Here is a 27,122-nt window from a genome sequence, read left to right as displayed (position 1 = left end):
TAGTTCTGAAACGTTTAAGACTCGCATGCCACATTTTAACTTTTTTAAACAAATTGCAAACGCAGATATAATTTTTAAAAAATTTGTTTTAAATTCCGTGCAAAGCTACTTGAGGGCTATCTGTGCTAGCCGTTCCTAATTTAGCAGTGTAAGACTAGAGAGAAGGCAGCTAGTCATCACCACCCACTACCAACTCTCAGAATACTCTTTTACCAACGAATAGTGGGATTGACCGTCATATTATAACGCCACCACGACTGAAAGGGCGAGCATGTTTGGTGTGACGGGGATTCGAACCCGCCACCTTCGGATAACGTATTAAGTGCCTTAACCACTTGACCAGTAAAGTCGAACACGGCAGATAAGGACAATTTAAAAAAAAATGACTAAAGCTGAGTGTGGCAGTGAAAGAGTTAAGGGCATGACAAATAGGGGGAAAAAATCTGTGGTTTTCTAAAAACACGTGCTTTTGTTTTTAATCGAGGGCTGGGCCTGCTACAAAACTTTACGATTTGTTCATGATATTACTTGTGTCGTGTACCACCGACAATATGTATGTGATTGCACTATGTAAGATGTGAAGTTGGTGTCAGGTGACCTGGCTGGATAATATATAATGCAGTTATTATTATGACTGGGAAATCTGGGGCTTTCAGTAAGCAAAACGTATGTTCTTGAGTGGTTGATAATAAAGTCTTGTATTGTTTTTGTATAGTAGTGTGAAACCTGTGTTATTGGGTTCCTTGGGGTGAGATATTGTGCTGTAACCAGGAACATTAAAATTGGAATGGTCTTATAGTCTGATATTGTTGATAGTTACAATGTCAGTACTAGTAGAATTGCACAAGTTAGCGAGTTCATACTTTTTGTGGCTAGATCACCTTGAATACTGATGTGTAAGAAACATCTCAAAAATAAAATAAAATGAAATATTCACCTGCAGCTGTTTTTGAACGTGAATGTGTGTTCTTCGAATTATTCAGGTGTAGGTCCCTAAACATAAAGATGGCAGCTTCGCAGACTTGTGAGAAGACGTTATATTTGTTGAGAACCTTCATGTCTTTAGCGATCTTGAGTTTGTCCGTGACAAAGGTAGCAAGATTCACCACAGGAACAATAGTTGTGCGATAGTGGCTGAAAGAAGCTGATTCATGTGTTGGAGCTAGTTGAGACTGAACTGTTATTTGTTTTTGTTTCTGGATAAGCAAGACTGAGTGGAAACTGATTTGGAGGCAAGCTCCAGGAAGCTGGGGCAGACCTTCGAAGAGGTGGTGTAGTTTCCCCTGCAGTTGCCATATGTCATATTTTCCTACTGCTTTGGGTACTGGTTCACTGGATGTAGTCCTACACACAAGAAACACTTGGTAGAAGAGCTAGATGATGCTCTGGTATGTCCAAATCGCTGGCAGTTGAAGCACTGGAGTAGTTGAGGTTTAGTGGTCTTACCTTCTTCAAACTTAAATCATTATAATGTTACAGTCAATCCTACTATTTGTTAGTAAAAGAGTCGCCCAAGAGTTGGCCATGGGTGGTGAAGACTAGCTGTCCTTCCTCTAGTCTCACACTGCCAAATTAGGGACGGCTAGCGCAGATAGCCCTCGTGTAGCTTTGCAAGAAATTCCAAATAAACCAAACCACATTATGAAGTGTCAAGTTATGCTAAAAAGAACTAGCTTTTCACATTGAAGGTTGGTTAATAATTCAGCACTATTTGTAATCTCATTTCCAATTTTATCCTTTTGGGTCAATAAACTTTCTGGTACGTCATTCAACATGTCAGTGTATCTACTGCAAAAACTGCACTACTGCAAAGAGCTTTTGCTACTGAAAAACAATTAATTTGAAATTTGTCTGAATAAAAGAACTGAATATCTGGTTTCAACATCGTGATATTTGGAATATACGTCAATTTGAGACTTATTAGTCCTCCAAATTGCTTTTCTTTATTCTCTTCTTGTGTAGAGTTGCTTTAATTTAAGATTCGATATTTCTACTTATAAGCACCTAAAATGCATTATCATGCACCTTAAAGACTTCTCCTGTATTAATACTTCATAAGATTTGAGGATCTAAGGACTTCGATAACAGAAACAAATTATATTTGTTATTCGATTTTTTATTCTGATGCTAAAATAACTCCGTTACAATACCACTGTGAAAACAAGAATTATACAAAAAAGGCACAGCCTTATTTTTTAACAATAGTGTTAGATGTTTAGTTTGTAACTAAAAGAATAGTCATAAATTACATAGATCCAACATTTTAATTTGGTACTGAGGTCATACACTATTTTAAACTGTAAAACATTGAACTTTCATTATTAAAGTTTCAGTTTGTGTTCTTGAAGCAGATAAGTAACAAATATCATTTTCATTAGTATTAACTGTAACAAAAAACATTATATTTTCAGACTACCTTTAAAGAACAAACCTTCTATATCATTTCTATACAAGATATTCCTGGATTAAAATTATTTTCACACCATAAATTCTATATAAACTATTAATGTCTGGAATTTACAGATATGTTACATGGATATTTTTATGAAGATATATTATAATCTGTTAAATAAGCAATTCTGTTTGAAGTCTGTTTTGAAAATATGTTCTATATTCTTATGACACAAACTAGTCATGAGTGGTTTCAAATTAAACATGAAAACTATAGTTTCCAACATTTTTTTTTTTTTCAAATAGAGTTTTGTTTTTAATTTATCAGGTCATGTGTATAAATAAGTTCAATTCACATACAGGGGAAATAAAATAAATACTATACATTCTTCTCATTATTAATTTCTTTGTCATTGTTCATAGCAGTAAAATCTGAATGTAGTTTATTACATAACTTGCATTGAACTAAGCAAAGCTGCATACAGGAAAAGTTAATACATGTTTCTTTTACTCACATATTTACAAGTATTAGAAAGCAGCAGGAACACCTATGAGTATTACTAACAATTTACTGTAAAGCTAATACAAAGTCATTTAAATATTCCGTAATTTGCATGCAGGTGAAAATTATTCTCCATCACAATTTCATGCTAATATTTTTGCATAGCACAAAGCATTCATCTATTTTGACACCTGTCTCTGCAGTAGAGTTTTTATATATCTATATTTACATTGTCTTTCCCAACTTAAATCCTGAAATTTCAAAGCTGGGGCAGGAAGAACAGTAAAATAATCTTATTGTTGCATTTCTCTATGTTTTCAGAGCATTTCACAAAGAGTAAAAAAACTGAAGCAATACCATTTTAGTTATTTCTTCTGCATGTTTAAAAACTATTATTTTCAGTGTGAATAGTCAGTTGATGGAAAATGTCAGTATATGCTAACTCAAATACATAAGGTTGTTGACAGATGCTGTAAAGGTCCCACTACAGATCAAGTATTGTACATTGAGACTAAAAATAAAAATCTGTTACTTCTACCATTATTAATTGATACATGGGAAACTATGGTTACATTTAATAAAACATTTCTGTCATGAATTACAATAGTGTGTATTATATATATTTCATAATTTCAAATCAATATTAAACAGTGCATGTAATAAAGGAAAAAATTATATTGTGACACATTAAATTTTAATCAGTTTTGGCTTAATTCTAAAATAGAACCAAGTAACTGTTTCAGAGCTTCATAAATTATGAAGAAATAAATTGAAACATCAATCATTAACAAGCTATTATAAGTACTAAGGATATATAAAAATGGAATGTTCCCAACTAGAAACTTAAATATCTACAGTAAAACATGAAACTAATTGTATGTACAAGTATCATTCAAAAGGACAAATAAGGTCCTGTTTTATATATAATAAATACATTTTACAAACACCTATTTATGAACACAAGTACAATAAAAATGTTTTTCTTTAATAAATTATTTTCTACTTATTCTCTAATATAATACTGAATTTTAGACCCTTTGAACCTATACAATAAAAATCACTGCTGCACTGTGTAATATTATTAGTAGACATTCATGTTAGCTATGAAAACATAATACAAGAATACATAAATAATGCCCAAAACACTCCTAGGAAGCATATAAGAAACAAGTTAGAGCTAAAAGGTTCTTTAGTTTATTATCTTATTGAAAGAGTCTACAAATGTTTTGAAGTATCTTGTGTACAAGACATTGTGTGGAGCCTTATTTATTTTTAAGAAATCTTGACAAACTTACATGGTAAATTTGCAACTTTTCAACATGTAAATGGATTTGAGTTAAAAACTTTCTAAAGGGATATTTCAATAATCAAAAACCTATCTTTTGAAAATTTAAAAATGAACACACACCCACACAAACTACATATTTGAAAGTAGTTTTCATAATGATGTGAATTAAGTTATATGTATATATATATCAAATGCACAAATGTTAAAAACAAGCAACTGAAGATAAAATATAAATGCAGATTATGTATGTTAAAATACTCAAGTTCTGAGAAATGCTAAACGCTTGAAAAATATAAAACAATTGAGCTCAAAATCAGCAAACTTTGAGTACACATACTTCAGATATAAACCTAGAGTAGAACTGAAATCCAAACAGGTCCAGCAAATTCCAACCAACCTGTTAAGAGGCAACAATGAAAGTCCACTCAGTGGAAGGCATCCAAAAACTAGTACCAATATAACATGAAAACATACATGTAACAGTTTCAAAGAAGTACACTCAGGTGCATTAAACAAGCACAAACATATTCACAAAATACAGAGATTACTGACACAATGACTAAACTATTTTCACAAGGTTTTCATAATGATGTAGCAAATACAATGAAGATAAATTAAATAAAGATGAATTCTATGTTAGCCATAATATTAAAAGAAATTCTCCAAAAGAGAAAAAAAATCTAATCTTTTCAAAAATTCATATTTATACATCTAGTTATATTAATACCAATCCTACAATTAAAATAATTTTAGAGTGAGAAAACACCATACACTGCAGATTAAGTTCCTAAAAGAAAACAGATATAAACAGCACTAGAACCAAATCTAAAATATTTATATATTTTAGATTATATTTAGGTTGTTAGAAAACCTAGTTTGGATTTTTATGCTACAAATATACACTGAATTTTTATCCCTAAAACTAAAAGTTTCATCTGTACAAATGTCCAGTAATAATTTCAATAAATAGTTGTGGAAAAGAAGGTTATTGGGTGTTATTACACTTCACAACTTAGTTTGTGTAACAAATACTCTTCTAATAAAATTCAAAAACTGCAAATGCTTTCAGATTTGTTATATGAAAATAATGTTAAAATAAGCTTTGTGGATATAAATTAACAGGCTGTTTTCAACCAAGATTTATATTTATTACATGATTATTAAGTTTTGCATTTAAGTATCACCTTTAACATAGATCTTCAAAAAGTTACATTCTCAATAATAAAAATCTCATATTTGATGAGTTAAAGTATTGATAGAATAAAAAAAAATGCTATAATATTTATAGCATTTCTAACTAACTTGAGTATTGTCAGATGCTATATAGAAATTGGAACAGCTTTTTGAATGAATTTATTCTCAGTTAAAGGATGTTTATTGTACAGTTTAGTTGAGAAGTAACAAGCTACTTTTTTGATATTTGTATTATAAGTTTATGAGGTCTAACCAATTGTTTTACAATAATTTGTTTAGAAAACATAACACAACTGAATGTTTCTAGTCAGGTACACAAAAATACCTCTCAGAACTAAAAATTAAAAAACACATTGTAACTAGTGCATTTAAGGTGAGGTAAATTTATTTACTACTTGAAACTAGAGGCTCTATGACTTGGAAATGTTTGAGTACTTAAATTACTATATTTCACCCTTTATTGTGTAACTAAAGGATAAGTTAATGCTACAAAATAAAAATGATCTAGAATCAAAAGGTTCTTATGGTATAACACAAACTCAGTTTTGCATTATATCATAACCTCCAAAAATAAAATGCACATAGATATAGATTCACTTTATATCACAACAAAATACTGAGGTTCCATTTCCACACACAAAAAAAATTAAATAGACACATATAAAATTAACTATTTGTATGAATGTGTTTTGTTTTGTATTTATGACAAAGCTACTAAGGCTACATGCTGCCATCACTAACTTTTTACTACTGACCAGAGGAAAGGTAGTCAGCAGGACTTTACAATTCACTATCCATACTAAGGGATTGAATATCATTCCTATAAACACATCCACAACTTAAGTAGACCTCCAAAAATAAAACTGGTTTCTTTAATATCTTGCTAATATACAAGTATTCTAAAAAATAATCAAAATAATTTTGTTACTGAGCTACAAAATGTAAAAGGAATTTTGAATTAAAATGCTTCAAAAATAAATTAAAAAAACAGCAAATAAAAAATGTGAAGATAAACCTAAAATCCATACATGAAAACCTAATGAAGTATCCTTAAATTGTATTTACTTATTAGAATATAGTAAGTATAATAACAATTTTGTTCTTTTTAACTTATGACTAGCACTAAAAAGCCTATGTAATAAATTTCAATCACAATTAATTAGTTTTAGTACATTCACTTTGACACATGACCCAATTAAATTTTTTTGGATTGGTAAATAATTTTGATTAAAATCCTTCTTTGGTAACTTTTTAAACATCATTTCATGTCTAAATATTATTATAATAATTTAATTATGATGTACAGGATTCATAATCTCCAATTTTGGTTGCAAAATGTTTACACATTTACACACTAAACAATAATTAAGACATTACATTTGATTTGGTTTCCCAACATTAAACCTTAATTTAGATCTAAAATAAATACACACAGACACACACACATACAGCTAATGCTAATAGATAAAACATTTGTTCTCCTGAGAACTGAATCAAGAAAAAATAAGTATCAAGTTTGTACAGGTACAAGGAATGTGGAAGAACCACCCCTAGGAAACTGACAACCATGGTGACCCCTGAGGTCAAGTTTGGCCTGCTACAGCACCACATAGGTCATGAAGCTGTAGTCTTATAGGAAAATTAACAAAACTGTGAATGTATTGTACCAAAATTGCCCAATGCATGGTGACAGGCTATAGGACAGGAGTTTGCATTTACATGTACCCATCCAAAAATGCACATTATTTGTGGTACATGGAATTAAACTGTTTACAAAGTATCCAAAGCCGTCAAATATCTATATACTATGAGAAACAAGTGAGCATTAAAAATTGTGCTTTTGGCTCAGCTATAATTTCTGTACGCCCCAGCGCACTCACATCCAGGCAATGAACACTCACTTGAATTACCAAAAACCTGAGCTACTATATAATGATAAAATTCACCAGTTCAAATAAAAAAAAAATGAGCCTTAGCATCCTTTCAGGCAGAACCCTCTTATTAAAAATTAATCAAAAAACTTTGTATTTCTCAACCTATCTGATGCCTTACAACTGATCATATTGAAAACTCTTATTCCTGAAGGGTTGGCAACCACAACCCAGCTTTTTACTCTTGGCAGTGTTAAGAAGGTATGATACAATGAATCTGGTCAGTATACCTATACTACAGGCCTGTAAGACTACACAGACGAATAGATACTATGACCTGTGTAACAAATTGACAAACCCGTGTATATGGCAATCCATCATTAAAAATGCTCTTTTTAACTTTCTATCAATATACCTACACATGTACATTCACAAACACACAAAAATATCCTTTAAAACATGCGATGGTACATTTAATAAAATTAAGGATAGAAAACAAGCATTACGATTGACCTTTATATTGTTCATAAATATGTACAAGAACAATATTTACCACATAAGAAAAACAATCTACTACTTATCCAAACAACTTGAATTAGTTTTATCAATTAGAAGATGACTTATAAATGTCAAAATAATGATGTAGAAAACACAAAACAAAAAATTATAAAAATCCACAGTATTTCTTAAAAAGGGTAAACTTTTAGCAAAACATTAAATAGATTACCTAACTGCTGGCTCTTAAATATTAGAACCATAGAAAAACCTTACACTCAAAAATCCAGTTACTCTTTACTTTATACGTTTTTTTTCTTTGAGCTTTTGCCAGTAAGTGAACAAGGTGGATACTTTTGATAACTAGCAGCACCAAACCTCAGCAGCTGAGCATCACTGATTGGAAAAAATTTCAATTTTTTTAGGTAAGAACATCAATCAAAAGTACCCTGGATGCTCCATTATCCCATAGTATTGTCCGTTATAGATGACTCCAATTTCTCGAAGCACTTCTCCACGAATAGTTGCCTTGATTGTCCAGTTGTGTACCTCAGAGCTCTCTTTCTCTCGCTCTAATTTGTCTACATCTACTATTTTGGAACTGAGCCTCTCTAGAATAACACCAATATCTTTAATAGTCAAGTGACGGTTTTGTTCCACAGACAGTTGATCAGTTAGCAAGAGATAACGTTCTGAGAGTTGTTCATCCTCATATGCAGTATTTTCTGTGTCTGATTCAGACTCATCATTTTGAGAAATTTTTGACTCTTGGGTAACATTCAGAAAGCGAACATGGCCTTTTCCAGCTTTGCGTTGTGCACCAACTCCAGCAGCTACATTTTCTTCTAGCAATTCCTGAAAATTTAATGACTTTTTGAAAGTTTTTACATTATCAACTGATTTTTCAAGCAAAAATAAAAACAATACTCTTGAAAACTAATGAGTAACAAATGAAACTTACTTCATTTTCCTTTTCCAAGTTTTTTTTTGGCAGCATAAAAGATGGAGGTCTTAGTCCAAGACCTTCAAGACTAAGTTTGGCACGATCTGCTCTCTGAGCAGAGAGATCTCTGGTGTCGGCAGTGGTTTGGTCAGCAGTCTGGGCTTCTTGTGACATTACTTCTACTCTCCATATGGGAACCTGCTTGGTGGACGGCTGGCGGCCTGACCGCCTGTGGATATCTCTCTGATCCCAGTGTAATACAACTGTAATACGACCTTTGTTGTCCATAATCTTCCATGATGGCTGCTTGTCTACAAGTTCCAGGCTATTGATAGCTTCACAAACAATTCGAGGGATGGCTGTGATGGCTAACAAAAAATACTGTTAGAATCATAACATTTAACATTCTTTATTGTCACCGAAATCTCAGAGTATATAGAATAAAGATTTATCAATAAAATAATCTTCATTTTGTGTGTATTTTAAGCAATTTAAGACTACTTTTTAAAATTACAAATATTTAATTCTAAAATAGAAAATATAAGTTTTCCCCTTATATTTGGTTTCTCACAAAATGAACTACCTTCTCTTTCAGAATGATTCATTACATTTTCAATTGCAGGTAAAACACAAATATAATTTCCAAGACTTATCAAATCAGGATTCAAGTTTATTCATAACTATATAATGTCATACACTCACCATATTAAAATGTTTTCTACATGCTAAATGTTACAATACAAAAGTATAATACAGTAATTCAAGCAATTTGTTTGTATTGAATATATTCTCTTACGGAACAGAACAAATATAAGTGTTGGCTAAATAAAACGTATAGCCTCAGTTATTACCATGTTCAGACACTCATAAATCATTTCACTGAAACATTAAAAACATTTCTCATTTATAAATATTAGTCAAAACTTTTTTAAGAGTAGTATATTAATATCATAACTGAATTTTCTTTCATTTTAATACCATTTATTTTAAATAAACTAACTACTCTATTAAAGTTTCCAAAATGGAAATATAAAACATTCTATTGCAACAGTAATGAAACTGGTGCAAAACTGAAATAGACACAAGGAAGAAGAAATGCTAATATGTTCCCTTGTCATTTTTTAAGGTCACTGCTCATTACATAGGAAAGTATTCAGTGCTAAAGAATAAGAAAGGCAAATAAATTCTCAAGTTATTCAAATGCTTTAACAGTTTAAGTTGCATTTTTAACATAAAACGAGTTATTTTTAAGTTCTGCTTTCTATACAAAAGACCTCACTGTGCGATAAAACTCAAATGTATCTTATTCTACTACTCAAAGAAACCAGCCTTCTACTACTATGTAACAGGGGGAATACCAATTTAAAACTCAATTACAGGTCTTTTCCTACACTGTAATAGGAAGACCTGCCCAAAATCTAGTACAAAGTTTCTGCTACTACACCATAAGAGGAAGACAAGCTCAAAAGTCAGATACAGGGATTCTATTATTATGCTGTAAGACCAGTCTAACATTACAGGGAACTAAATAACAAAGTTTGCATCAATTTGCAAATCAAAACAACCCTACTTGTGAATCACCTTCCTCTCTGCTTAACATAATATGCAAATCATTCCTTTCTTTTGTATGTTATCTCCAAGATGCAGAATGCTGAGAAAGTTCAGTGATGTTTCAGGCTGATATACCCCAGCCAAAGCTAATGTTTTCTTGAAAACTCCCACAAAATGGCACACAGTATTTTCACACTTTAAATGCATACTCTTTGTAGTAGTTTGTTCATGACATTAGGACTGTGCCTTGTTGGTACCCACGGCCTAACCAACTATACTAAAAAATGTAAGTACAGTACATGCATTGCACATTTAGAATCGAGTCTGTTATAAATGTGATTGGGTTTGTTTTCATGCTGACCTACCTCTAGGCAGTAAATTTTAAAAATTTTTAACAAATGACTTTCAGGTTATTTACTCAGCAAGTGTTGACCATTGACATGTGGAAAATGGTTGTCATTCCAAAGAAGAAATGAAGAAATATTGAGACCAAAAGTTCATAAAACATTACAAGAATATGTTTATTATTTCAAACTTCAATGCCTTAGAAAGTTTAGTAGCAATTTTATAGTGGGAGTTACTGAAAATGGAATGAAAAAAGGACAGTATTATGAAATATACAATTACTGAACAGCACATTAGGGCAACATGACTAAAGGATTAGCCTAGCAGTATACAAAATATTTATTAGACAACTCCTCTCAGTATTAATTTGTTGTATCAATCACCCATGATAACAATGTTAGTCTATATATACAAGACCAAATTGCACAGTAAATTAATCTTTGGAGCATCTGTGAACTAGACTTATGTTGTTTAACCTACTAGTTCACATCATTCTGCAAAATTATCAGACTGTATGATTACTTTTAACCATTTTGTTTTCCTCTTGTAAATTGGGCTATGTATACTTTATCCAATCTTATGAAAATCACTATATCAATTATTGTCTGTATTTCATGTAAAATAAGAGAAGTCAGATACATTGTTCAATTTCTTTTATGAAATGAATTTAGAGAATAGAGACACGATTTTATTTTCACAAAAATTTTCTTAGGCTATAAAGGTATTGTAATGATAGTGATAATACACATGGGTAAAGAAGAAAGTAGTTAATGTTTCTGTATAAGGGACAAAATTGTTCTCAGTTTAAAATGAGCACTCAGTGAAAGATAAGTAATAATTATTATATTTCAGCTTATTTCCTAATTAATTCATATTTTTTTCAGGAAGAGCCATGTGCTGGAGAGAGAGTTACAAAGGTAATGCATATTGCTTATATTATAGCCAAAAATGTTTGTTTTGAATTTCGTGCAAAGCTACACAATGGCTATCTGCACTAGCAATCTCTAATTTAGCAGTGTAAGACTAGAGGGAAGACAGCTAGTCATCACTACCCACTGCTAATTTTTGGGCTACTCTTACCATTGAACAGTAGGATTGATTGTCATATTATAACACTCCCACAGCTGAAAGGATGAGCACATTTGGTTTGACGAGGATTTGAACCGGCAACTCTCAAATTGAGATTCAAATGCCTTGACCATCTGACCAAAAAAGTAACAGCTTTCAAGAAGTTTCCTATACTTGTAGCAGTGGAAAACACCTTGATGTGGATCTTTGAGGAACATACCAAAATGTAATAGATTGTAAGGAATTAATATCTTGCACAAATGATGCTATGATCCAATATTTGAAGGAACTGATCAATAATGCATAGTTGTACTTAGTTTTAATTGATGGTAGTGCTGACAGTAGTGTTCAGGAAAAGGAGCTTGTATACACAGAACAATTAAATTTAACCTTTTTGGCTCTTAACACTCCTACGAAAAGTGGGGCCTAATAGGCCCCAGAGCAACTTGAAAGGTTATTAATATTAGGCTAATAAATTTGTATTTAAATGAAATTGCCATTTCATTTGATTCATACTAACATTGAATCAAATGTTATCTCCAAGAGGTAATATGAATCATTTGATTCACATGAAATGGCAATTTCATTTAAATACAAATTTATTAGCCTAATATTAATAACCTTTCAAGTTGCTCTGGGGCCTATTAGGCCCAACTTTTCGTAGGAGTGTTAAAGATGTTTTAAATGGAACCACAGAAAGTTGAAGAAGCTCTTTGAAAATACTTAAGTATGGACATGGAACACCATAATACACAAGAGGTAGATAAAAAGGTGCAGATGGGAGAAAATGTTAATCTAAGGTGGAAAGAGGATTTAGATGCCTTAATGAGGTCTGAAATCCAATGGCTAATAAATGTGCACTGCTTCAACCATAGGTTAGAACCATTCATGAAGGACATTTAAAAAAACATACTTCTTTAAGATAACTAAAACTTTAATGTCATTGTTTTATGTTTACAAAAATAGACAAAGACTTCAGGAGTTTAGGTCTCTTGGCATTGTTATGGATCAGTTTCCAATAAGACACTCATTCAGCACAGTATAAAATTCAGAGCACTCAAACTTTAAAATGCTACAATGTTACTTTTACACATATGGAAAGTATGGCCAATGATAAAACCCATGATCAGGCCAAGGTAAGGTATTCTTGGTAAACTCATCCTTCACATGTGTAACTCATTTCTTGTATTTTGAGCATGTCCTACAACCTGTCAAAGCTCTCTCAAAGTTAGCAAATGAAGGTAATGAATGTCTCTCTGGTAATTGCATCTTTTAAAATTTTGTAACAAACTCTACAAAATGAAGAGCCAAACCAAAAGCCCTGGTGTTAGAAATAGTGAATCTAAAAGCCTCATCCAAACTGAAAAGCAGTTCATTAAACAGCTGACAGTTTGGAACCTGAACCAGTCATGCTCCATAAAATTCCCATGAAAGGTGTCAAACTGGGTTTAGTCTTGCAACACTCTAAAGAATAAACTGAAATCATTGAAAAAGGAATGTGCAGATTGATTTAGAGTGAAAAAATAGTGGGATGTTCAAGACATCTTGACACATGATCCCGAAAAAATCCTTAAGGCCTGTGGTAATCATGAAATGACAAAAACAGTTGACAAGTTCAAATATCTTCTTTAGGCAAAAGTGAGTAATGTTTTACCTGAATGCAATCGATTTAAAATATTTGTAAGGGACAATTTTGCAAATGAATCTCAACCTTCTATCATTTGGGTTATATGTCACAAATATTTTACAAGTTTTACTATAATCTAACAGCATTATGGAAAGATTTTTCTGACATGAACAAAGTCAAAATAGTCTGCAGGTCAATAATATCAATTTATTCTCTTGAGATGCTTCTCAGAATTAAAAAAACTGGCCCACTCTGTGCCACATTTTCTTCTGAAAAGCCACTAAACATTTTCTTCCAAAAGCTAGAGAGACTGTGTTGTGAAGAGGTATCAAAAAATAACCTTATTAAATAAAAAAATGATTTGTGGCAACCTTGTTCAGTAGTAATATATCCAAGTCGCATCTTTCTCTGGTTGATCGATTGTTGCATTATTGTGCGACAGGTGAGGTGTTTGGTGTATCTTTCATTTTTGAAGTTTTTACTTTATATACCAGTTAATATTTTATTCATGAAATGCTATGTATGGTACAATTAGGGCTTGCAATTGAGTAAAAGTGTTATTAGAATAAAAACGTACCATTTACCTCATTTCATTCGTAGATGTCTCTATAAAGAGTTAAGAATTTTAGTACTGGATTTAATTTCCACAGTGTGTGAAAATGATGAGTGTTAAAAAATTGCTTTGCTATATATGATAATTATTCATCAAATTCAATATTGATTAGCAGTTTCTACTAATCAAATCCACCAAAGTATTTTGTCAGCTGACACTAGCATGTCTTATACTACTATATGTAACATGTAGGTAGAGAACAACCCAATACTACTAAACTTTATTCTACTAATCTGTAACAAAGTGATCAGCCCAAGACACTTGCAAGTAGGTTCATCTATGATTCTAGGTCTTCTTTTACTAATCTGTAACAAAGTGATCAGTCAAAGACACTTGCAAATAGATTCATCCATGATTCTAGGTCTTCTACTAATATGTAACAGGGCAATTCAATCTATAACTCAAAACACTGAGGAAGTGGAGTTCATTCAGCAGTGACTAATGTTTATAATTCCATATTGTCTCTTTCACAAAATCTCAAAATTGAAATGTATACTACCAAAACAAAAATGGAACATTATAACTGGTTTACTTTAAACAAAGTATAATCTTTTTTTTTCCAGTACAAAATTTTAGCTTACCTCAGAGAACTGAAAAGTTCTGAACAAAACATGAAATTTCACCACCACTTAAACATCTTCAAGGGTAAATTACACAAAAAATAAAGAAAATGACCAAAAGTTCTAAAGAACACATCATTTTAGATTAATAACAGATCAATCAGTACAACACAAGTTAACATGGTTTTCACTACATATAAAAACAACAGGAATTATAGTACACAAGCTGATCCCTACTAAAAAATTACAGTTAAAAAGTTCAATAATTTCTATTGATGAGAAGTCCAACCAAAGTAACAGACGTGAATGTGTATTTTAGGATTAGTCGGAAGAAATGACCACCAAATAACAAAGTCTAACAATCTAGTTATAAAAGAGCAGTTTTATTTCACAAAGAATATATCAAAAATAAAGCAGATAACATATTTGTAAGCTGGTCAGACAGTTTTAGGCATTAAGAAAATTATTAACTTTATAAATGTGAAGATTTCCTCTTACTGAGTATAAAAGAAAAAAAAATTTAAAACTCCCTAAAAAACAAAAGAATGAGAGCTGCTTTTACTAATTAATAATACCTACTCTCCTGGAAATGGAAGAGTTTATAGAAGTTACATAATAAAATAGGAAGAACCTATAGTTTTAATCTAGGAATGTAAGTCACAAAAAATGTTAAAATCTGGATTTTACTGAAACTGTCTACCAATGAACTGGAAGTAAAAGACAAGATGATGAATACAATTTTGAGTTTAAATTCTGGGTAAAAGAAAGTAAGACTATTTTTAATAAGTAAAATCAATATACAAGTATAAGCACAATCGCTGTTGTTGTTGTTTGGGGTTTTATAACGCAAAACAACTATGCTATCTGCGCCAAACAACGACCCACCAGGAAAGGAAAACACAACCACCATATGGGATGCTGTAGTAAGGATCAAAGTTTTGAAGCATACACTAAAGACAGTTGCAAATGGCAGAGGTGTAGAGTAGGCTTATGAGGCTCAGTGTACAAAATCTGGACTGGAGAAGCAAGGAAAGTTCCCATGCAGAGTTGAAATCCCAGATGGTAAACTGGGTCCAGCATCTTTGAGGTCAAGGTTCTAGCAGAGCCATAGACTAGACAAGAGACCTATAGTTTAGGTTCATTCGAATGAGGGCACGATAGATCTTGAGCAAAGAACATTGATCATTCTCCAAGAAGTGGAAGAGAGGATGTTCAGTGCTCTTGTACACTTGACACATAGATGCTTGATATGTGGAAAGAGAGTCAGCTTACAGTCAAATATGAGCCTCAAGAATTTTACCGTGGTCCCAAAAACACTTGCAAAGAGATTCATCCATGATTCTAGGTCTTCTATTAATCTGTAACAAAGTGATCAGCCCAAGGCACTTGCAAAGAGATTCATTAATGATTCTAGGTCTTCTACTAATCTGCAACAACTTCACAGAGACGGAGATCAGGATAAGGGTGAGTACCCCACTGGTGGCAAAAGTGCATACAGACAGTTTTAGAGGGAGAAAAGAAAACCATTTGCTATGACCTATTTCAGTAAATGATAAAAGGTAGTCTGCAGCTGATGCTCAACAAACATCATGCTTGATGACTCAAAAGATGTGGAAGTGTTGACAAAGTCCATTTGAAACTGTAGGGGAAGTTGTCCAGAAATGGCACTAATCTTTATAACAAAGTGTTTAACACTCAAGTCACAGCCCTGAGGAACTCCAAATTCCTGTGAGAAAGAACAGGAAAGTGTCAAATCAACATGAAACTTGGAAATGTCGGCCCATTAACATTTTTTGATAAAAATGGGCATATGGCCATACAGCCCATGAGTGGAGGTCTTGAAAAATGCCATACCTCCATGTAGTATCGCAAGCTTTCTCAAAGTAAAAAAAAAAAGTCACTTAAGAAAGGCTTCCTTGATTAACATTTCAAGTCAAATAAGGTTGTCCACAGTAGGGCACTGTCATGAAAACCCAAGCTGGCTGGGCATGAGGAGGTTGTTTGATTTGAGAAACCAAATAAGATGAGCATTAACCATCCTCTCTGAGATTTTACAGAGACTGCTCATCAAAGCAACTGCATAGTAATTTGATAGAATCTTTGGATCCTTCTTGGGCTTAGAAAAAGGACAATAGCCTAGCATCAAACATCAGGAAAAGCATTTTCCTGCCAGATATGGTTAAAAACAACCAAAAGAGTAGCAAGAGGCAGAAGAAAGATGGTGCAGCATCTCATAATGAACATCATTAGATCTGAATAATGTACTGCCAGACCAATGAAGAGAAAGATTGAGTTCCACCATGTAAATGGGGTGATTATAATCATACAGACGATTAGCCTGAAAGGAAAGAGGCAACCACTCTGCACAAGTCTTGGTTAAGACAGTAAGGGATGAAGCAAAAGTGCTAGAGGCACAAGAAAAACTTTTGCCAAAAGTATTGGCAATGCTCTAGGCATCAGCAACTTACTGGCCAGAGAGAAAGACTGAAGGGGGGGCAGGTGTATACTGTCCACCAACCTTCTGAATCTTGTCCCATGTGACTTTGGAATTAGTGGTAGAAGAGATGCTATATGTGTACTTAATCCAAGATTCCTTCTGGTTTTGATGTATGATCTGCCGAGCATGTGTATGGGGCTGCTGAAAAGTGCAAGACACCTATGAAAGGTATCTCAGGTCTGTTTTTGAGCCTTCCATGCCATGTGGCAGGCATGATTCCACCACAGACAAAGATGCCATGGGAAACATGTTGAGGTTTTAGGAATATGCTGAGCAGCTGCCTGGACAATACAGTCAGTCACTACTGCTACACAGTTGTCTATTGATGGCTAAAAGATGACAGCAGGATCACGTTCTGAGAGAGCAGTGAAAGAGGGTCAGTTGGCCTGGGCTAGCTTCCATCAAGGCATGTGGGGTCAGGTGGCATCTACCATGACCAGTCTCTCTCATATTGAGTGGAAAATTACTGCCCTATGAGTTACTTCCAATCCTCCAAGAAAATTAAGAGAAAGTGAAGGGGAGCAGACAGATCAACACCAGTGAAAGACTAACTAGATGCATGAAAATAAGTATAAAAACTAGTACTGAAGAGAAAAAGGTTCTGATGTCCTTTAAAATATCCTAGAATAAGAAATGGAGCCAATAACTGTTCAATGAGGGCATCAAGGTATGAATAATCACAGGTCCCCTCAGGAGATAGGTAGAGAAAACAAAGAGTGATGGTATGACCCAATGAAACATGGATTGCTACAGGCTCCAAGGGTGTATCTAGTGGAAAGACAGGGCAGAGACGTGCTGATCTACTAGTAGTGCCACCCTTCCATGCACTTGTCCATCACACAACCTGTCATTTCTGTGCAAAGAAAACTGCTGAAAGGCAACTGCACTGGCAAATTACAGAAATGTTTCCTGTGAGGAGACACACAGGTGATAAGAATCAATCAAATCTTTAATGTCATCTATATTCGACTGAAAACCCTGACAGTTCCACTGTATCAAAGTGACCATTTTTATTTATATGGAAGAGAACGGTATGGGGAGCTCTTCTGTTTGATGCATTTCTCTTCCTTTATTGAATGGAGGTCTATCAACCTCATGGATACTGCCCTAGGTTAAATAGGCATATCTCTATCTGTGGATAAAGATTCTAACAACTAAGGGCATGAACAAATAATCATTTTATACCTTGGACTGGAGAAGAAGACTGACCCAAAGAAATACCCAAAACCAAAGGAAGTGGACCTGGGCAGCAACCAGGAGAGGAGGCAGGGACAGAGATGGGAGTAAATGTAGACTCAAACTTTTTTTTAACCACACAAGTTTAAAGACTCTTCAGATGTTGAAGGCATGGAGAGATCTGTCTCCACTCCCACTGTGGCAATGGAATGGAGTGCATCACCATATATCTGAGATGGAGTAGGGAACAATAACTTCTGAGCCTTTGGGTAGGAAATATTCACAATCTTCAAGAATTGTACTTCTTTCTCCTCCATCCACTCAGGGCAAGAACTAGTGTAAGATGGGTGTGAACCACTACAGTTAACACAGTGTGATTCCAGTTTCAGCTCTTAGACATCATGGTCTTTGTCACTACAATGAGCACATGTTAAAGAACTACAACATGATGTCTTTGAGTGACAAAATTGCTGATGCTAGAAACATTTGAGAGGGTTGGAAATGTATGGCTGTACCTTACATTTCAGATAATCTGCCTTGAATGTGGCAGGTGAAAATTGTGATGTAAATGTCAAAATCAGAACATTAGTAGGCATTATAATTCTGTCTTTGTGAGAGAAAATTCAGTTCACTGCAGAAGTGTTGGCTAGTGAAAACAATGAAGATCTCAAACTCAGGAATGCTCTTTAAGTCCCTCTCAACAATAACTCCTCTTGAGAAATTGAGGGTAGTATGAAGAGTAACTTTGATGGGTACATTTCATTGCTTTTTAAATTAAGGGAGAAGTTTTGTGGTGAAGATGTTTACACCAAGATGTCTCCTAATTACAGCTTCCTTACTGATTTGGGGAAGCCAGCAAACACCTTTAATCCCTTCTGAGTAAAAAGGGGGGACATCTGCCCTAAATATTTCTCAGACAATGAATGCAGAATGAGAAACTGAGGTGTTGAGTCCAACTTTGATGGTGACTGTACAACAGAGTTGTCCATACATGGTTGTTTTCCTAGAATTTGTTTTTTTTCTGTTTTTTCATTTTTATTTGTTCATGAATGAGGGTATCCATAATAAGAACATTTCAGTGACCACTGTCTCCACCCACCACAGAGCCCTATGAAGAAATGCACTACAATGCCAAACAAGAACAATGCAGCAACGTCAGGTTTTTATGAGCACCATACCCAAACACCAACAATGGACACAATGACCACAACACATGTTGAGAACATCCAACACCAGACCAGCTGACTGAATCTGGAAAGGCCACCTCAAAGCCACCCATCTACAGGAATTCAAGGCCAAAGTGCTGTGTTAAGAGTTGGATCCCTCAACCACCAGGATTCTCTCCTCCCCTTCATGAGTCATCACGCATGGCAAACGTGTGTGGATGTTTACATCCCAGAGGAAGTAAACTAAAGTACAGAACTTTCTCTGGAAGGTCCCCTCACCACATACAGGAATCCATCTCAACAGCTAGAAGCACAGAAGAAATAACTTACAAAAGTCTAAAATGCTTTGTGATAAAAAGATTCTGTAAATATATTCACACTATTCATACATATTTAAACTATTAACAACTGTATTCATTTAACAGATATCTCCAGTTCAAATTTTTGTTGCATTATAAACATAAAACTGAAAACAAATAATATATATGTAAAAATGGCTGGTATGGGTAGAGAAAACTTTATGTAGAGGAGCAAACAATGTTTCAACCTTCTTGGGTCATCGTCAGGTTCACAAAGAAAAAAAGGAGGTAACTGACTGATAGCTAACCACAAGTTTGAAGGCAGTTGTGTAATTGAGTGTAGGAATGTAGAGGGCATGCTTAGATGTTGGATTATATTTATTAATATAGGTATAAAGGTGTTCCTTTGTATTGGTTTATTTTGGGCTTGAGTTGTTTAAGTAAGGCTTCTTTAATTTTGCATTTGTTTATGTTTGTTTGTTTATTTAGTATTTGGGTGTTTTCCATACCAGCCATTTTTACATATATACTTTTCTCTACAAGTGGGTTTTCTTGCCATCATGGATTATGAAAACAAATTAACTCTTTTTGCTCTACTATATATGCAGTGTTTTATTGTTCTGTAGTTGAACTATTATGGCATTTCCTTCTAATTGGACTTGCTCAGCTTCTTTTGTATCTAAGAGTTACATGTTAGCTCCTCACCTGCTCGTAATGTTTCCATGCTAGGAGGGAACCACCTCTCTGTAGGACGGAGCAAGATGAAGATTGTGTCTTTATCTACTGTTTTAAAGTAAGTATCATCTTCAACCTCTGTTCCATCACTTTCTAGCACCACTTTGAGCTCAGAGGGATTACTGTATCCTAGTTTTTCTCCACCTGTTGCAAAGAAGAAATTTGAGTACTTTGTCATCAATTAGTCAACTACTATTTTCTAGCAACATATTACATTTCTTCTATGATTTATGAAAGGAAAAAGGTATAATGGTAATTAATAGATTTAATATTAAATAGAGAATAGTTTATCTATAAACTTCTAAGCATTTTTAGAGGTCAATGATATTAGTTTTGTTAGGAATTGATAGGAATAAGTTGTTCTTACTTAATAATTCATAAATTTTCTTATCTTGTTTTATTATTATGCCATTTTAAATACTGAAATTAAGTTATCACACAAAGATAAAATGGCAACTTTAAAGGCAATTCTTATGATTTAAGTTAAAATGTTAATGTGAAGAATTAAAACTCAGTGGAATTTCAAAAATTTTATTTTCAGAAGGGCTCTAGAATATAAATATTTAAGAAATAAAGTTTAAGACTGAAATCGTTTCATACTGACAGTGATCTTAGCTGTCACTAGAACATTGTATTCATTAAATTTTTTTTATTGGCACAACTTTAAAACTCTTACAAGTTAAATAACCCCAATGATCAAAAGAAATTAGCTACTCTAAAGTTTCTACTATTTGAATAGCCTATTTGTTTTTAGTATACAAGATAGTTTATTAAAAATGGGTTAAGATTAGTTCATCTCACTTATGTTTTAGACTGTCCCAGTTTTACGATAAAAATGTGATAATTTTGAGTTAAAAAAACATACATTACAGCCAACAGTCATAATGTAGTCTAAAATCAGAATTAGTGAAATTACTTTTACGACTATAATATGATTTAAAAGTTTATGTATGTAAACTTTTGATTCATTTTCTGAATGATGCATTTGTTAAAAACAAAAAAACACAAATCACATGCACTTTAACATATGACTATTTTCAAAACAAATTAGTTGTATATTTCAGTTCATGAAAATTTATCAATACTGTAAAATAATAAATTAAAACCCTGAAATTACATTACTTTATATGATAGGCCTAAATGGCAATAAAGAAAATATGGTTTCAACACTTATGAACCAGAATTAAAGGAAACTGATACCTTAAGATTTTCCAAAGAATGTAGATAATTTCACATTCACAAGTGCTTCATTTTGTATGCATTTAAAATATTTATTCACCCAATTTTTTCTTACTTCATTTTCAAGTACTCATTATAGAGGTACAATGCTGAATAACAATGGAACTTAATTTATATTTCATAAACATGTATCCAAAATATGTAAAAGCATAGTTTTAAACAAAATATAATAGTTTATTTTTGAGATTTATATATGTATAAGATAAATTTCAGATACCAACTGGTTAAAATCAAAGGTGATTTTTCAATACTCTGAAAAGTAGGTCGTGTGAATATTCACTCTAAATGCAGGTGACAATTATGCTTAAAAATTGCTTAGATGAGAAAATTACTTTTAAACTAAGAAAATGCTTTAAAATGTCCAATGTTTGACATGCTACTATCTTTCGAATTTTGTGCAAAGCTACACGAAGGCAATTTGAGTTAGCCATTCTTAATTTAGCAGTGTAAGACTAGAGGGAAGGCAGCTTGTCATCACCATCCACTACTAACTCTTGGGCTACTCTTTTACCAATGAATTGAGTGAGATTAAAGGTTACATTTTAATGCCCCCATGGCTAAAAACGTGAGCATGTTTGATGTGACAGGGATTTGAACCCGCGATCCTCAGATGAGTCGTGTGCTTCAGCCACCTGGCTATGCTGGGCTGACATGCTACTGTAATCTCTTATAATTTATTTGTTTTACAAAATGAATAAAAAATGAGAATGCAACAAGTGAACATATTTGGCACCTAACTCTTAAAATTAGTAATTTAACCATAAACAACACGAATGTCAAAAGTAACAGCATCAATCAATGATTACTGCCATTTAAGGGTTAAACTGACAATAAATTATCGACATAATAAAAATATAAATTTTTGATTATTCTAATTAGACAATTAAGTGAAATGTTGCCACAAACTTGCTTGCCCTATCCTTGTTCTGAAAAAGCTACTAAGGCTTTCTGGAACTGTCACAAGTTTTTAAGACTGGTGATTAGAAAAGATAACTGGCTCCCAGCACCCATTAATCCCTGCCATACCTTTTTAGTTATTAAATTGTTTACTGAGATAAAGCAAGCTGACACTACCATGCATAAATTATTCCTTATACTGCTTATCTAAACCACCATTTGAAAAGCACTAGGCCATGAATTAATTGATTAGCAAACACTACTAACCACGCAGTTATATTATACATGAATTATGAGAAAGTACAAAATCCAAAATATAGTGAATTTTAAACAAAAGCTCTGATTTTAAGCAAAAATCTTTTCTATTTATCAATTATAGACCTGTGTATCAAATATTGGTTTTTATGTAAACAATTTAAAATGAAAATAATTCTATCATGTTTTAAAGCTAATTTAAATCAAACATCAGATTTACAGTTACATCCTCATGGATATTCTAGTTTGCCAAGTTAAGCTCATTAACTTCATGTCTGTAAAATGAGATTTACTATGTATCACTTCACTGCATCTATTCTTTGATCAAACTATATTCTCAATTAAATTTCTTAAAAGATCAAAATACTATTACCAAAAATATTTAATAACAGAAATACAGCTTGTGAATAGTTAAGAGAAAATAAATTCATATATTATTAACCACAGCAACACACCAGCAATATGTTATAAATATCTAATGTTACATAAGGAGTTAAGTAATTTGTTTCCTGCTTTACATTACTGCCACACAGAAAAGGAACTTTTACAAGGGATAGTTATTACACAAAGAAAAATAAAAGACTGATTTAGTTATATTTTAGCCTAAAGCTAAACACAATGGGCTAACTGTGTTCTGCCCGTTTCACAGGTATTGAAACTTGATTTGTAGTGTTGTAGACCTGCAGAAACTATGTTTAGTTGACTTGAAATTTCACAAAATTGTACAATTATGTCTTAGTTTTTTCTTTAAATTTCAAAGTGGCACTTACGCTTAGCATACAGTACAATTCAAAGCTTTCATCTGAAACTCAAATATATCCCACTTCATATATAAATCTATAAATTAATACATGCATTCAGAATTACAATATTAAATAAGAAAGCTAGTTATCTTCTACCATCTTCAAATCAACCTTGATGATTCAGAAACATGAGAAAATATTTTGTATAAAGATGAACATAGTAAAGTTGTATTTATTTGTATGAACATGCATAACTTGTGTACTATGTTGTTCTAACATATGTCTTTTTAGCGGTCTCTGTATCTCTACAATTACACTCCCCACCAAAAAAAAACTAATTTTGCAACAAACTATGTATGTTTATCTGGTATAGTTGTGATATCTTGGTTAAATGCAAGATCAAAGAATAACACTATTTTAAAGTGCTCACTTATTTGAGAGAGGATAAAAACTTACAACATTGCAGTCTTCCCTTTAACATAAAAACCAATCTTATAACTAAACATTTTTAAAAGCCCTGCATATACAATTTATAAAAGAACTAAATCATTCATAAAAGTTATGGGATAACAGGAGTTTGCAACTGCAGCCAACAAACTCATATAGTTCATTACAAATCAAAATTGTATGTAAAATTAGTTTTAACTTCTATTACAAGTCAAGAAATTTTATCATATACTTTCAAGAGGAGGTTAATTATAATGAGGTACATTTTATTTTAATATTATTGACTATTGATAATTTAAACAAGACGATAATATAGTAAATGTTATTAACCACAAGCTTAATGAAATGTTAATTTAATAGTTTTAAATATTAAGTAAATATAATGATATATGCATTAGATTAAGGTGCAGAAAGTTGCAATTTTGTTTTTTTATGCTGACATGAACATTGAAAATTTTGCAAGATACAGAAAAATGTCCCCAGTTATAATATCAATTGAAAGTTACTGACAAATATGAAGAAACATACCAAAACAATGTGTTTTAAAAAGTCAATCTATATTTAACTGTGCTATCTCTATGGACCTTTAAATGATTATCACCCACCTTTAAAGAAAGAAAGAAAACTACATAACAAAATTATGCAAACACAAAACAAATACATAGTTATAAGAAAGGAGTAATAATGGATTATGAAAGGGGACAATGCAAAAACAAATTTATATGAGGATATAAGTTACAGCTACACGTGAATGTCCGTCATTCCAATCTACCTTCTTATGGGAAAATCTGTAATTAATTACTAACATCCACACAAAATTGGTAATTTAACTTGGCCACCTGCAGAAAAAATATGATTAGGTATGCATATTCAGGTAATTATTGCATGTTACTGTAGTTTAATCAACAAATTTACATTTACTAATATGAATAACCGAATCAGTTACCATCAATGTTTGTTAACGATCAAAAAGGAATAAATATTCAAACAGTTCTCACCTTTTACTCTGATATCTGAAAGTGAAGCTGCCATAACTGACTTTCTTACATCCCTATTGCAGCTCCACACTTTGTATGGAAACTGTCTCAGTTCCTGAAAATATGGCAGAATAATGCACGTTTATCTGTAAGTACTAGGTATTTGCAAGAGTAATAAATGGGGTCTTCACAGTATATTATGATGAAAGTGATTCAATCATGTGGGTATTTTTATTATAAGAATGTGACCTACAGGATTTTTGTTTTTATTATTTATATATTCAGATGCAGTAGCTTCTTACACAATAATATTTCCAATATTACATTTCTGGGAGAGACTGATACTGTTAATAATGTCTCTCTTATTCATAAAACATATCAGACAAGTTTTAATACAATGAAGTGTGTATTTTTGAGAAAATGCATTTGAGTTATGATAAAATGTAGAATGCCCTCTGTTTAATGCTTCAGTGAAAGAGCTAACAGAGTTATGAGATTTATTTATAAAATGTTCAATTAAAATCTAAGAGCATTATTATGAATTTCTACAAACTTCAACTAAGCTCTCATTTAGAATGTTTTAAGCAGTTTTTAGTTACTTTTTTTAACACACCCATGCTTGCATACTGGAAAGAGTACTTGAACAGGGTATCAGAATAAAAATCTGGTTTACAAATTTCCAGCTCTATAAAGAGAAACTGCATGACCTAAACATGTTTTCTCCAGACCATAAAGCTAGAAGTGGCCTGATTCAGATGTTTAAAATTATTAAAAGCTTAAATAAGCTACCCATATATAACAGAGTTTGAAGGAATGCAATGGAAAATGCAAGCTTTAATTTTAGGAATAACAAGTTCAAGCCCAGAAACATATTCCAGGACTCTTATTTGGCAAAAGTATTTCTCAGTTACAGTTATGAGTGTGTATAATTATTTTCTTAAAACAGAGTATGAATTTATATTTTTTTTTACATCAAACTTCAACATTTTGAAACATGGGAAATATCTTACACACTTGGCTACTTATACACTGACCCTTGCCAAAAATGTCAAGAACATTATGAACAAATATACATCTTAACATTCTGAAAGGTGAAATGTTTTTATCAACAAATCAAGACTTAACTTGCATTAAAACTACTATGAAATTACAAATGATGTTACAAACATTTTTAGAATTTTCTATTTTCAAGATCTTCATCATGCATTCTTAGACATTCTAAATTTTCTGAAATTCTTGGATAATAAATAAAAGTTGTATGAGATCAAGCTGAAGCTTTTATAATAGATCAACACTAAATAATGTTTAAATGTTAACCAATAAAAAGACTAATATTTTCTATTATAATCACATTACTTATGTTATAAAGTTTTTACACATACTTTGAATAAAAATTTACTAAGAATTGTTATCTTTGAAATATTTCTTAATATCGTAATACAACTCTTTTTTTTTAAATTAAAACTCGTATAACTAAAATGAACTGTCCAAACAAAACATGTTATAATGAAATTAATGTACATAACACAAAAATTGTTTAAATATCATTTTAAATCTTCAAGCATACATTTATTACTAACTTAGAGAAACTGAATTTATTTGTTTCAATTACAATACTAATAATAAAACAACACTATCAATAAAGTTAACAGTACTCACCATTCAAAACGTAGAAATATGGGTCTATTAGTAGTAGTAACTTTGGTTTACTTGCTAAATTAAACAAAAATAAAAACTCTCGAGTTTCTTCCAAACTTGAAATATTTAAAATTATCACTCTCATACAAATAAATACTCAGTCTTAAATTACATACACTTATAGTATTTATTTAACAATGGCAAGGGGTTGTCTAGCATTATTCATCATGGGCATGGTTGTAACTTGTATCACTACTAGTACTAGTTGTAAATTAATTCCATTAGAAAAATGCATATCTTAAGAAGTAACGTTGGCTATATTCTACTTGTAGCAGCGACACATAAATCAGAAAGTAATTTTTACCGAGTACCCTCATTATTACCTGATAAATTTTTTTATACCTACATTCTTCAAATTAAAGTATGTTTATAAATAATTCTATATTTAATAACAAATATATTACTTACTGCAGCTGACATTATTTCATTTTTTCCCTAATTTTCACTGTTGACCATGGTGTCTTCGATGCCACCACCTACACCCTTCCATTTTGCCTTTGACAGTGACACTCAATTTCGCACCCCCCTCTCAATCAGTTTCATTG

At 32.2% G+C, this 27,122-nt stretch overlaps 1 protein-coding gene across 2 annotated transcripts; it reads right to left on the bottom strand.

Annotated features, from left to right (window-relative positions):
- Positions 1-3,230: 3,230 nt before the first annotated feature.
- LOC143250731 (uncharacterized) lies at positions 3,231-27,122 on the bottom strand. 2 transcript variants are annotated; one of them, XM_076501682.1, is made up of 6 exons: positions 26,986-27,069; positions 26,539-26,592; positions 24,901-24,994; positions 20,292-20,465; positions 8,703-9,052; positions 3,231-8,596 (listed from the first exon to the last, which is right to left on the bottom strand). In XM_076501682.1, exons 2-6 carry the CDS (start codon positions 26,539-26,541, stop codon positions 8,180-8,182), a joined length of 1,038 nt encoding a protein of 345 aa, XP_076357797.1. In that variant the 5' UTR covers positions 26,542-26,592; positions 26,986-27,069; the 3' UTR covers positions 3,231-8,179. The 2 variants fall into 2 exon arrangements, with proteins under 2 accessions (XP_076357797.1, XP_076357794.1); XM_076501679.1 differs by lacking the exon at positions 26,539-26,592 and having other exon boundaries at positions 26,986-27,122.

The sequence above is a fragment of the Tachypleus tridentatus genome, chromosome 1 (genome assembly GCF_004210375.1).
Source record: "Tachypleus tridentatus isolate NWPU-2018 chromosome 1, ASM421037v1, whole genome shotgun sequence".
Lineage (NCBI taxonomy): Eukaryota > Metazoa > Arthropoda > Merostomata > Xiphosura > Limulidae > Tachypleus > Tachypleus tridentatus.
Note: the sequence above shows the minus strand (reverse complement) of the source record. Positions and strands in the feature narration are given on the sequence as shown.